Source organism: Perognathus longimembris, chromosome 27, assembly GCF_023159225.1.
Source record: "Perognathus longimembris pacificus isolate PPM17 chromosome 27, ASM2315922v1, whole genome shotgun sequence".
In the NCBI taxonomy this organism is placed as follows: domain Eukaryota; kingdom Metazoa; phylum Chordata; class Mammalia; order Rodentia; family Heteromyidae; genus Perognathus; species Perognathus longimembris.
The window spans coordinates 1,984,782-1,999,601 of NC_063187.1; the positions used below are offsets into that span (position 1 = coordinate 1,984,782).

The following is a 14,820-nucleotide window of genomic DNA, read 5'->3' on the forward strand; positions in this document are numbered from 1 at the left end:
TTTACTCAAGAGATCAATGGCCTATCAGTGAAAAAGTTTCTCCTAAATTCCAAACTTTTCAATGTTAATATATACACAATTACTACAGCTCCTGAAATAAATCCTTCCTATAACTGTTAGTGACTGCCTCCCCCCACAATTCTCTTTTAATTTATTTATACAAGTCTGCATATTCTGCTCCTTTACTTTGATTCCTTAAATTGCTATCAGGGCTTTAGGATAGGATTCCATTTCTCTAAAAGAATGCTTTTAAATAACATTAAGCATTTTTCAACTGTTTATAGGTCAGATTCAGTCCATTTTACTCTTCCAGTAATGTGGAGATTTTTAGATACAACTATACTACTACCAAGATTTTGATTCCATTATTCTTAGAGCACTACAAATAATGTCTATCCTTCTGTTTTCCAGATTCTATCCAGCTTTCACTACATTTTCTTTGCTTTCTCCTATGTCTTGGGCACTGTGATTATGGGAGTGTTAAAGTTTTCTTCATATCCAGATAAGGTTGAGATAGAAATGACCACCTGAGTCTGATATTGTATGTTATCATTCACTCCAGATCAAAGTTGAATAAGTGAATGTATCAGAAGTGGAATAAGTTGACCACCAGTTCATTCTGTTCTCTATTAAATAATGAGAATGCTATATGTTACCTTAATAAGTCATCAACCCAATTCTCTTACACTATAGGATAACAAAGAAGATAGGAAATAGTGACATTCATTTTATGTGACATCTCCCTGTAATCTCTTTTCAAACACATTATGAAATTCAATAGCAAATATTAAAAAAAATGGGGACAAAACAAAGAAACATCAGGACAGGAGGAGGTGAAAAAAAATCTTTGGACTTTGTCAACTATTGCCCAATAAGCTCTGGTCCAGAGTAAATAACCAAAAAAAAATTTCAACAGAAAGAAAATAACTATTTAGTTCAACAACTAGAACAAGAATATTTTTTAACTTTGCCAAGAAATCTCTATTAACTGGGAATAAACAGTGAATCACATAAAGAAAAATACATTTCTTTTTTTAATTTGCATCCGGTTATGTATAGACATGGTTCTTCCAGGGGGTACTTGTGTTTCTTTATGGTTAGGATGCCCTCTAATTAGATAAGTACAAAATTGTTTACAATAATGTGTCAATAAATGAGATGTCAAAGTTTCAGGAGCAGTTCTCAAATAGAGCCATCAACCCTTTGGTATCTCTTTACTAATTAATATGAAACCAAGAAACAAAACCAAAATCAGTACAAAAGTAAATCTTGACTCCATGCTGACATAAACTTCCATAAAAATGTTGTCAGAATATATGACTTGTGTCTCTGGATTAAAAAATTACTAACAGGCGAGCCATGTTAACTCTTCCCTTTCTTTAGTTTATGATGTTACTGAGTCTGAGAAACTTTTGTTCATCTCCCAACTGGCCCAACTTCCCCTTAGACTACCAACATCAAGATCTTAGAAATATGTAGGGTCTCTAGGCTGTCTATTCCATGACTTCATATAGCATTTATTCACAATGCATGTGACTCTCAGGTTTCCATGCAACTTAACATATAAATGAGTGGGACGAGTAAGGAAGACAAGTGTGTCAAAAGCAAAATGCAATCTTAATGCAATTTCTTCCATGAACAGATACACAAATGGTGCTGCACACACGTTTTTAAGCAAGATTCTCTCTTTTTTTTTTTAACATATTCTTCTCTAAAACACACGTTCTTTCAAAGATGTGAAGAGCAGAAATAGAAACTCTGTTAACATAGGAAAGTTTCTATGGCTTTCCTGCCAGGAGCTTTGCTTCAAATGGTGCTCCATTTACCTACAGTATGTGTTGGCCCTGGCAGGTGGCCCTAATGTGTTAGTAGCCAAATTATTTTTGTCCCTGAAGTACGAGAAATCTCCATAGCACATGAATGGGATAGAGTTTGCTAGTTTACACACATTTTTTTCCCTAACTCCTCCAAACCCAAAGCTCATTCATAAATGCTCTCGTTTCAGCAAAGACAGAGACCAGAGGATACTAGATAGTACCAGAATTGGAATTCTTCGTCCTCCTTCTCAAGGAGAAAATGCAGGAAAAAAAATTAGCTCCAATATAGAACTTTGATCTTTAATGCAATAAAAGTAAACAGCTCTCTGCTCTCTACACTGCTCATTACATTTAAGTCAAAACATTTCAGCAAAAGGCATTAAGAAGGGAAAAATATCATTCAGCAAGAAACTGAAATATCTGCAGATTAAAACTCATCATGACAGCATAAATTTAGATAAGGTGTTTCTCAATAACCAGCATGCTCATTACACACACTCACCACATATATTTGCACACCCCTGAAGCAACTTTACCAAGTTATAGAGGAAACATGGTAAGAACAAGGGAAACACTACAGCAGAGAAATACCTAACACCAGTGATGATTTAACCACAGTAAAAACAAGAGAAAGATACATTTTTTAAAACTACAAAATAATAGTAAATGCATCAACAGTCCAGTGCTAATTGACAACAATGTTATTTAGATAGATAAAAGAGAGAGATTTGAAATACAATGAGCCAATATATTCAGTTTGAATTAAGATTGGACACTGATTTTTAAATGTCTTATGAACATCTACAAGCTTTGGTTTTGTTTTTATTTCTCATTTTGCTTCTGTCATGTTCAAGAGCAAAAGTCCTTAAACTAACTTGTAATAGATTAATTACTTTCAAGCTGAGTGACAAAAAGCCATAATGACCGGGAAAAAAAATGACACAAAAGAAAAGAGAAAAATGCATGTTAACAAGTTGATCAACAAACCTGAGTAACTCCAATCAAGTGTAGATTAAGGTTCCGCGATTCCAAACTGGCATTCAAATTGGGTTCATATTTGGGTTTTATGTTTTGTTTGTTTTTGGAAACCACCTGTCCTAAAAACGACATTGTTTATGCTAATTATCTTTGTTGATGCCACAATTCTGTTTGTTTACTACATTCTTTTTTTAAAAATACCATATCCCTATAAACAATTCTCACCAGAATTCTTCTCAATCTTGTCTCGGTCTGGTCCTCCCGGCAAATCCAATAAGCAGAACGCAAGCTCTACAATGAAGGCATTAATGCTGAGCACAACTTTGAGACTCTCACTCCTCGGGCTGGCTGGCAAAGGCAGAGAGTACTGCTGAGCTTTTACACTCAGGCTCCAAGAGAAAAGGATAACAGTGTGAAGAAATGCAGCCCCCCTTATTGGACAAGCAGAAGTTTACGCCCCAGTATCTCCAGAGGAGATGTATGAACTCTCAAAGTAATATGGAAGGAACAGATGAGACTGAACTAAAGAGAACTAGACTCCAGACTGCAGGGGAGAAGAATGAAAAAACCCAGAAAGCAAGAAGGATAAAAAGGTCTTCTGCTGAGCCCGTATCAACTCCTGGTTAACAAGGAAGAATAGGAGCCATTCTCCTAAGGCATGTCCAAAATCAGCATTGTCACATGAGCAAAGTAGCATCAACCCTTAGAATTTTCTTCTCCTATTCTAGCAATATCCCTTGAGTGTATTCACCCCAATATAGCATTTGAATTTCGATAATGCTGCCACTCAATGAAAAGGAAAAAAAGGGAGGAAGAGAGGGAGGGAGGGAAGATGGGAGGACAGAAGAGGGGAAAGATGAGGGGAAGGGAGGAAGGAAAGGAAGAAGAGAGGGAGGGAGGGAATGTGGAAGAGAAGACAGGAGGGAGAGAGAGAAGAAGGGAAGGAGGCAGAGCAGAAACAAGAAAAAGGGAGGGAAGGAGGAAAACAATGAAAGGATGAGGGATGAAAAAATGAAGGAAGGAAGGAAGGAAAGGAGGCTTCCAATGTCCTAATTCAATCCATGTATTTGTGCAACAAGAATTTTCAGTTAGAAAGAAGGTGATTCCTTCTTTGCTTCCATTTTTGAGCACTTTTTTTAAAAGTCTGATTTCCATCACCTGAGTCAGAATCCAGGAGTCCTGAAACTGTATGTGAGTTAGTGCAAGAGCCAAACTTCAACTAGATTACTTCCCATGCTGTTTGACTAACCTTACTGAAATCACAAATGAAGAACAAGCTGCCGGACACACCAGCATGTATCATTTATAGTTACTTAACTAATCCATTAAGAGGCCCAGCATTCAGACTACACACGCACATTTGCATCATACAATATACTCATTAGGTGGCAAAGGAATTGATAATGGAAAGAACAGACAGTGAGACTAAGACTTCATCCATACACGTCATTTTGCTTTCTAAATGCATACTGAAGGAAATCTCTGAGAAAAAGCTTCCAATTCTATAGAAGAGCCATATGCTTAAAAAATCAGACTAGGACTAGCTTTTATTCTTTGCCTTTCATAGATAATCCTATAGAGAGATTGTAAATCAAAGCTCTCCAAGAATGGGCAGATACTTTAACATGGGGTTATTATATTTGAGAAATATAAAAAAATGACACAGTCTATATAGCCATCACAATGCTCACCCATTTATTTATCTCTCACATCTGCCAAACACTAGGCAATATGCAAGGCCACCTGGCATTTAACCCTTAGCTCTTCTTGAAAATAAGTTCTCTGAATCCATAGGGCAATACTCTGGTAAGGGAGAGAGACAAAGGTGGGTTATGAACTGCTTCAGGAAACCTGCATTCTCATTCAAGGTCTTCCCTGGCTTGTAAATTATTGCGATGGCAATTAAAATCTATGCATTCAATGAGTTATGAGTACTTCTTCTAAAATGTAGTAGCCAGGGAAAAAGTAAATCAATTGACCAAAAGCAGGAAGCACAGCATTCTGAGAATGTAAGTCTCAAACTTGGAAGCTGACCATTTTCATTAGGTGAGAGACTGTGGACAGGTAACTATTCTTTTGATTCATAAGTAGAGGAAGACCTGCTCACCTGAGTGTACTTATCACTTCAGGCCATAATGATTTCCAACTCAAAGTTTCTAATGAAGCTGAGTAAATGCCTGGGTAATAAATATTTAATCAGCATGGTCAGATTTTAAGTCATTCAAGAACCAACAACGTCAGAGACAATCTTGTACTCTCCTAGAAGTATTTTTGTGGCAATACTGTAAATTTTTCCCCCACAAAACTCTAGATGTATTTCTTTTTTTCCCCCAGGGGGGGAAAACACATAAAAGTTTCAGGATGTGAACAGATATATTTCTTTTGTCCATATGATCACAAATAAATGGAATGGCCATATGAAGTTTAGAAGTTGATTTTTACTACAGAGGTCTGAGTTCTGGTCGAATAACAGTATGTAGATAATAGGCTGTCTGTTATCTATATCTATTTTCAAATGATACAATAGCTTAATTTGCTTCACCCCAGTACCTTCAACCCAACTTCTTTTTCCCTTTCTAGACATTATCAGACTGTCTTCCCAGTCAATTATACTTCAGACTTGCTTTTATTTAAGTCTCTATGATAAAGAAATTAGAACATGTCAAATTATGGTAGCACAAACAAGTAGATTAAATATAGAGGAAAGAAACAGAATATACTATTATTGATGAACTATGAAAAATGGCTGATCTGCATTCAAGAGAGACTAAAAGGTAAAAGGCAAACCTTTTAAAACTGTCCCTCCCAGGAATATCAGGAAAACAGAGGATACTCTCAGATGACAAACCGTAAGTCACCATGTCTCATTATTTGCTGTCAGCCAAATGCATACAGTCACTAAGTTCTTGGGAAAATTTTAGGAGAGTTCATGCAGCCTTTTTAATGATGCTGTTAAAAACATTTACACCATTTTCCCATCTGCATTTCCTCTAAATGGCAAAACCTACAAGACATGTCTGAAAGATGATCCTTTGCAACATATTTTGCCTGTTCAACTGCTACCTGTGAATGATGTCATTTAGCAACTGTAATCAGTCACTTGGAATCAGATGTATGGAAGTGAAAAATGAAGAATTTCAAGCTTTTTACTTTTTAAAAGCAATTACATTTGTTCTACTCTCTGAACATGTATTTAACAGACAATGAAACGATTACTATTTCTTAAATATATAACAGTGATTTACTAGTCTCAAAGACCATGTTCATACCTACAGATAAAAATACAGACACACACATGTACAAATAGACACTCAGATTTGGACACTGCTACCAAAGTTTGTAATAATTCCTCATTTCAAATAGACTACAGGTTAGAAAGGAGACAAGGTAAACAATACTTTACCTATCACAAGAACAAAACACATCACAAAAACTTCTGCACTACATGAGCCCCCAAACAACTTAAATATTCCTCTACACCAAAGTTCTCTACTTCCTAATGAAAAGTCTCCTCTCCAGATACCTGAATAAGCTGGCACTGATGGCAGGTGAGCAAACAGAATAAAAATCAACAGTCAGTAAGAATCAACTTCTTATTCAGGAAAAGTCGCAAACAGTTACAAAGGCAAACGAAATTGATCACACATGCATAGATGTATGCGGTGGTATACATCCAGACAGGTCCTTTGGAGAATGGTAATATGCAACACTACATATGCATAATATAGAATATGACAGTGACTTCAGATACGCTACTGCATTAATTCAGTGTAAACAAACAGTAATCATTTGCTGAGGTTTTAAAAATGTATTATCAATTACAACCAAAGGAGAAAATTATGGAATTTTACATACCATATGTCATATTTCAAAATTATTTTAGCGACTTGGTATTTACAAATATGCTGTCCATATTAACAGCTCTATTGATTATCATTTGCTTATTTAATTAGCCATTTAACAAAGCATGCCTCTGGGTGACTACACATGAAATTCTCACCAAGAAGAGGGGGTAAAAAAGAAAAGAAACAATGTTAAGAGATGTTAGCATCAGAATAGGAAAGGGAAAGTTTTAGCTTAAAAAGAGATAATTGAAAAAATACAAATAAAGTTACCAGCAGGAAGCTTGCCTATATAGAGAAACTGGCTACAGCCTGTTAATATGTAACTACCTTTTTATAAGAACAGTCTGTTAACAGGCTTAGAAATCAAGAGTTTTATTTGCAAAAAATAAATAAATAAATAAAACCAATGTATAATTAGAATTAAGGAAAATCATCCTATAAGTGTAACTGTACATGCTAGAAAACTTATTGTGCTAAATTAACATATGTTACATTAATTAATAGTGTGTTCCATTATGGGCCACTTCTATGCAGAAGGAAATGGGACTAGGTTTGCAAATAAATGCTAATGAAAGAGTTAATACATACAACTTTGGATACAAATTCAAAACTTGTTCAAGAGAACTCAAGCATTCTGTGAAATTATCTAGCAAAGATGCATTTTCTTAATTTAAAATTAAAAGGGGGGGATGAAATAAAGACAGTATCTAAGTATTCACATTGGCTGCTTTACTCTCTTCCTTGATCGAATCTTGTGTCTGTCCTATGTGACCATGTCGAAATGGGGATTTTATTTTCAATCCTCTTTCTCCACTATTGCTTCACTTCTAAATTGTTTTAATCTTTGTCCTTTCTTTTTTCGTCTTTTCATATCAAATTCAGCCGTTTGAGCGATGAACAGCTTGACTTAGCATATTTTTAACCAGCTGGTCTAGCACCTAGCTTTCATTGCATAGTCAGATACAACAAATGTTTATACAGAAGGTAGCTTTCATGAAAATGGAAAAAAAAAAAAAAGCCTGGGTATCATGCATCCTGGCTTTTTTTAGCTTTAAATTTAAAAAAAATCACCATACAGAATACAAAGTTTGAATTCTTTTTAATGGCAAACAAAAATCTATTTATAGTACATAAAATGAACTTTTGCTGAGAGAAGAACTCAGATTTAAAAATTGCAATGTGTACTTATAGGACAAGAACAAGACAAAAAAAATCTTTACGAAGCCCTGTTTTACATATAGCATCAAACGGAAAGGTATTGCTTGTATTTCTCTGAATAGGAACAACTTAACTACAAATACACTTATTTCCAACCTGTTATAGCAAAGAGGAAAAATCTAGTCCAACAAAATTCAGTTAAGACAGTACAGAAAGTAATCACTAAAACTTGTAAAGAGGGGAGACTATTTCCTTTTCTTCTGCTCCTCCCCCCCCCCCCCCCCCCCCCCCCCCGCTTTGGCACTTCAAGAGTAAATCTACTAATATGTAACTGTGGTGTTAAATTATCTTGTGTGGGGGGGGAGAAGACTTACTCTCTTATATCAACAAAAGGTCATGTGCTTTACTGAGGGGCTTCCAAAGTTTTACCAAAGGATCAAATCGGAACTTACAAGACTCCGTTTTTAACCACTAGCACAAACCTTCTGTCACTCCAGAAATTAAATGCAAAGAGATTCGGAACAGGAAACAATGCACAAAAGCATTTTTAAAAGGTATAGCAAAGGGAGGGTGAAGTGTGTGTATGTGGGGGGGGGAGTGTTAAGGGAAAATCAATGAAGGCAGAGAAAGTGAGAGAGTGAATGAGGAAGAGAGTCAGTGAGGAAGAGAGATGCTTCTTCTGCATTGAATTTCTTGTTATAGGATTGCCACTTAGCAAAAAAATAAAATAAAGAAACCTTCACAGAAATCTAGGAGACTTTGAAAAATCAGTTCAATGTAACCCAGGCCACCACGACCACCACCACCACAACAAAAATCAGCTAACAAGATCGCAGAATCTCTTCCTAGCAGCTCCTCTAAGCACACACACATATATACATTTTTTTTTTTCCTAGAGCATCTTCCAGTTGATTCAGACTCTCCTGGAAAACCGGGAGAGTTTGTACTTCAATCATATTAAGGGGACGAAAAACAAAACCAGAAGAACTGTACTCACCTTTCAAACTCCTGAGGTAAATCAGGGTCAGTGAGCATGCTGAAAATGCACAATTCCCTTTGTCACTGCAACCACCTATGATCGCTCCAACTGAACCTGTCAAGTGAGCCTAAACCTTCCAAACCAATTGATTCTCCCTCCTCTCTCTCTCTCTCTCTCTCTGTCTCTCACTCACCCTCTCCCTCTCTCTCCCCTCTCTCCCCTACTTCCCCTCTCTCTCTCTCTCTCTCTCTCTCTCTCTCTCTCTCTCTCTCTCTCTCTCTCTCTCTCTCTCTCTCTCTCTCTCTCTCCTAGGACTCTTTGGCCAGTCTCTTAAAGGGGTAGCGCACTTCTAGCAGCGTCTGCCTACTCTTTCCATACAGATCAGCAGCAAGAGAGCTCGCTCTGGGCTGGCTGTTAAGCATTAGGCAACCTCAGGGTGCCTGTCCTTTCCTTTTAATTCTCTCTTCTAGACATCACCGAATGTGAGAAAGTCAAGTCATTTAACACATATCCCAGACTCTCTCTTTCTAAATAATAAAAGTCCTACACACGGGCACACACGGGCACACACACACACACACACACACACACACGCGCGCGCGCGCGCACGCACGCATAGCAGAATGATTTTATACCGTCGCTGTTATTTTTTTCAAGAAATCTTTATAATAATGGATTCCCCCGATCAAATTGCATTCATTAACTAATTAAGCAAAAAAAATTAGGTGTTAGTAATCACATTTGTACACAAAGAATTGTTACTCCTTCTCACCCCTCTCTAGTCTCTCTCCAAGCGCACACGGAAACACGCACGCACACACACATACACACACACTCACTCACACACAACAATCAGGCATTGTTCTAAGGGAAGAAAAGCAACTTTGACAGATTGAAATATAGCAGAGGCCCCTTCAAGGAAACCTGTAAACAACTTGTCACTCACTCTGTCGGCCTGGGCTCCCTGTTAGCTCCAGCTTTTCCACAAAGTGCTGCTGATGTCCTGGCAACCCAAGCAAAGTTTCTTCGTCTCCAAACTCCATAAAACGCAATGTGTGATGTAGAAGGAGGTAGGTAGACACATGCCAAAAGAACACCAATGGGCCCGGATGAAAAATTCCAAAACCCAAAAGAAACTGAACAAGAAATAAAAAAAAAAAAATCGCAAGCGAATGATGACAAAGTGTGTGGTGTAAGATGATTAGGTGAGGGGGGGCAGGGGTTCGAAGTGTCCCCTACCCCACCCTTTCGCTGGGGATTTCTTTAATTTCCTTTGCCCAAACACCCACAGATAGCAAGGTGGACAAACTGAAGCTTTACAGAGTCCAAGCAGGCTGGCAAAGTGCAGCCTCCCGAGCAGTTCCAATTATCTAGATAAAAATCTGGCAGGCGAGGAAGGTAATCAGGTAATGTACCTTTGACATGAAGTGACAAAGCCACACATACACACACACACACACATACACACACACGCACGCACGCGCGCGGAGTCTTACATACATACACATGCAGAGAGGTGGCTGTCCTGTGCAAGCAGCATCTAACCAGGAACAAACACACACTCACCAACATTAGATAGTGTGAATTCTTCACACACACACACACACACACACACACACATGCTCCACTCCTACTAGGAGGGTTCATTCTTGCACAAAAGGCTACATTACAGAGCCCGCCCCAATAAGGGAAAAGAGAGGAAAAAAAAAAAAAAAGCCTTCTATTGTTGAGAGGGCAGGTCAGTTGATTAGATTTTCTGTGGAGAATTCCACGAGGAAATTCCCTTCAAAGCCAAAGTGATTAACTGGGGGCTACTCTGGAAATGGAGCAGACAATGGTTCAACAGTCTGCAAAGCCAATGACCAGGCTGGCACTGAACTCACTTAAAAAAAAAAAAAGAAATAAAATAAAAGCCAGATTCCTTGTTCTTTTCCACACTCCCCCCCCCCACCAACCACCACCAAGACCAGCCCCCCCCCATTCCCGTCCTCCAACTTCCCCTCCCAATTTCTTTCATTTTGCAGCAGCTGGACAACATTAAGGGCCTTTAAAACCACAAAGGTTGACCCCAACACAGTTTGATTAACTCCCAGCTTCCCCCCACCCCACCCTGGCGACAGGCAGACAGTAAGTTTGCTTTCTGAGACCACATCATGACACATCGTACACATACTCTAAAGAGGAAAAAAAATTGTTATTAGTCTCGTATTATTACATTTTCTTTCCAAGTGTATACATGCTTAGGCAAAAGTTGAAAATGACAAAGAGATCGGATCCATCATTCGTGAGATAGCTTTTTGAAAAAAAAAATAACATAGGCATCCACACTAAAAAACTCAATGTGTAATAAGATGGAAGCTTGTCACTATGGAGTTAAGACATTAGCAAAACATTGAATTATGACCCACCCTGAAAAATACTGTTAACAAGGGCTGTGGCAAAAAAAAAAAAAAATGACTTTATGCTGGTCTCACTCTCATTTCCAGCAGTTGGGGAAGGGGAAAGGATATTACTCACTACTTTTGCTTGTCATCAGTCTCAAATTATTTTTTTATTACATCAACAACCCATTTCTATATTTTAAAAAAACTGAGAAAATGGTTGCATTTATTTAAATATTTAGCTTTGGGCCTATAAGGGACTTACTATCTAATAGACATTAACAGTGTGTATACATATATGTATATGGTTGTTAAATATATACATGTGTATATATATTCAATTATATATGCATATATAAATATTCTGTGGCTTATGGTAGTTTCTAGAATTAGGTTAAGTTAGCTAAAGAGCTCTATAAAATCTGTAATTTTTTTTCTACTAAGGGAATCTTGACTTATCCTGTGTCAATAGAGACAAATGAAGAAGGAAGAAGGCTAAATTCTTCCAGGGAGCCATGGGAGTTGGAGTCAGGAAGAGGAGGAGGTAGGGAGAGAGGAGCAAGCGAAGAGCTCACTAGAAGGAGACACAGCATAAAGATAGAAACAAAGATAATGGCCATAAGGCAGGATGCTGAGATCCGTATGGTCCCAGCTGCTGTCTTCGTTCAACGATACCTCTAGTTGTTTCTCAGAAACGCGAATCCAGAAGGTCATCAGTGCAGGTAAGAAACCAGCATGAATGTTTGAGACCAAAGATTATGTGAAAAGATGCTCATTCCTGCATGTTCCCCACCTTTGCTTCTGCTACTGTCTTCACTTACTATATGTACATGGCGGCAGATAAGTATCCAATAAACACAAAGAGCATACAGAGATATGAGAAATGGCTATGAAAGTTAGTTTTATACCTCAACATGTTCGAGAAACATTCCTGCAGCCACGCAAAAACAACAACAAAAACACAGATCATTTGGTAACATATCGAAGAGGTGAGATAGACTAGGAATGAAATAGAAAAACTGAGCTAGTATTAAGATTTCCAACCATGTAATGATCATTTTCAACACGTGGAACTCTACGACCATAAGAAAAATGCTTCTTTATAGAGAGCAGCCCCTAGGTCTTAAGCAGTTCCCCAGTGTTCAACCATGAGCAAACATTTAAAGTCATACATGCTTACTGGCAATTTGTGAGACTGAAATCAAATTACACATGACCATTCATTTGTTCATATAAAACACAGAATAAGCATATCCTTGGGAATTTAGAGTAAGTTTCAAGATGGTATGGAAGGATTTTATGGGGCTCAGAAGGCTTACAGGGAATTGTGATTAAAAATTAAATTTTATGAAATCTCAGTGGTAAGACTACACATGGATGGATGAAGGGAATGCAATTTCTTAAATATTTGGCTGAAGTTTGCTTTCATCTGAATTCTACAATAGGAATTTCTGCCACAGTTAAGAGGATAGATAGGTCAAAGGAAAGTTAGATCCAAAATGTCTTGTCAAATCCAGGCACTGTACTAATCATTACAATATTTAATATTAAATAGTACATTTATAAGTTATCAATTTGTATGTTAAACATTACAATATTTTGATATTTCGTGTTTAGCAAACATGTGTTTGACAAACTTGTAATTGTTTAAGAGGTGGAAAAAAGCTTTGTAAGAGCTATAATACTGGTTATATATGTCTATATATATTAGCGTTATGATAAAATCTTTATAACTGGTTATATACCAAATATTCTCTCTACCAGAGCCAATAACCTAGCATATGTTATAATAACCTAAATAGGGAGACAGGAACTGTGGCTTTTATGTAGTAACTGTATCCATTATTAAAGGTTTACCAGTATAATAAGTGATCATAATGAAATTAAAGTAATATTTCTAGGAAGTCTAATTATTATTAATAAGTTTTTATGAAGGAAAATCCAAACTAAATGCTTAGTATCTGAGCCTTCCAGGATGAATATGGTAGAAAAGTGAAAAACTAAATAAATATGGAAATGAATGAAATGAATGAGGACTCCACTGAGTAATAAATAGTTAAGATGGAAAACCTTATAAGTAAGATCTACAAATACAGGCACAGAAGGACAGATACATATTCTAAGGTGACCAAGTGCACAAAAGAAAATAGAAACTCTGGAAGATGATTTTCTGTGTAATGAGACTCTTTGACATTGCTGAAGCAGTATTATGGAAAAATGGAATGAACTTGAAAAAGTGTATTTCGTAGCTTCTGTTGTTACCATTGCAAATATAAAGAGGAAAGTCACACAGGCAAAGAAATATAAGATACACTAGAGAAAATTGCTGGGAATGTCTCTAAGGAAAGACCAGGAACTTTTTAAGAGCATTAACAAGTTTCTTCCAAATTTAACCCTTTTTTTTTTTACTTATCGCTTCAGGCAAACAATTCTAATGGTTTGTTCCTTATTTTAAATGCACACAATTCATCCCTTTGTCTTAGGACAGAACAATTAAATAGCTTTTTATTTAAATAATTAAAACAGAAACATGTAGTCATAGGTACCACTGTACACCTTAATTATATAAATGTGTGTGTCCCTACAATACAGCTTTAGCTTTCAGACTTTGTGAAATCTAGAAGGCTATTTTTTTTTCAAATTTTTATTATCAAACTGATGTACAGAGAGGTTACAGTTTCATACGTTAGGCTTTGGATACATTTCTTGTACTGTTTGTTACCTTGTCCCTCCTCCTCCTTTCCCTTCCCCCCCTGAGGTGTTCAGTTCATTCACCAAACAGTTTTGCAAGTATTGCTTTTGTAGTTGTTTGTCTTTTTTTTACCCTGTGTCTCTCAATTTTTTTTGAGTAGTAAACAGTTAGTATTATAACTATATAAGGTTAGGACATAATCAGTTTCTATGTCTGACTATATGAAAATTGTATTGGTTTAAGATGACACTTAGGCACTAGGAAAAGGCCTTCTCCTTGAACTGTTTCTAAAGACTCCTCCCATCAAAATATTTAAAACCCATCCCCTACAAGGGAAAAAGCAAAAGAAAATTTCAACCAATGTCCATCTATCTGTAAGCTACTTAAAAGATGCTCAGGTCTTCCAGCAATACACCAGCGGCTCATGCCTGTAATCCTAGCTCCTCAGGAGGCTGAGATCTGAGGATTGCAGTTCAAAGCTACCCTGGGCAGAAAAGTTTACTCACCAACAATCATTAGTAGAATTGTGGCTCATATGGTAGAGTCCTAGCCTTGAATGGAAAAGCTTAGGAACAATGTTCAGGTCCCGAGTTCAAGCCCAATGAAAAGATACCCAGAACACTTGGCACTAACCTACCTCATTTTGCTTAAACTCTGACCTGAGTTCACTAGAATTTTGTAACACTGCTTGAGAAAAATATCTAAAGATGGCAGCCTAAAATTCAATTGCCCATAATATACATATGCTAGAAATCTGTCATGCAATAGTAGCTTATAACATCAAGGTCTCTTCTTTATGCCTTTCTTGGGATACAAGGATTACATATTTTATGTTATTTTTCTTCAAAACCATGCTCACCTTGGAAACTTGAGTCTTTTCTCTCAGAAGGATAACATAATTTGTGATAACTGCTTGTCCCACTGTTTGGTGTGATCTTACTTTTTATCTTCTTCAGGAAATTTTTAATTT

General features: G+C 37.0%; 1 protein-coding gene across 12 annotated transcripts in view; it reads right to left on the minus strand.

Moving 5' to 3' along the window:
* Sox5 (SRY-box transcription factor 5) overlaps positions 1–14,820 on the minus strand; it is an 884,924-nt gene that overhangs the window by 375,549 nt on the left and 494,555 nt on the right. For 4 of the 12 annotated variants that reach the window (XM_048335240.1, XM_048335238.1, XM_048335229.1 and 1 more), the window contains exons 1-2: positions 9,002–9,342; positions 8,796–8,932 (exon numbers count right to left, since the gene is read on the minus strand). The exons of the other annotated variants lie outside the window; for them this stretch is intronic. In XM_048335240.1, coding sequence (XP_048191197.1) covers positions 8,796–8,833 — 38 coding nt within the window. In that variant the 5' untranslated portion in view covers positions 8,834–8,932; positions 9,002–9,342. Of the gene's footprint in view, positions 1–8,795; positions 8,933–9,001; positions 9,343–14,820 lie in introns of those variants that run through there. 12 annotated transcript variants of the gene reach the window in all.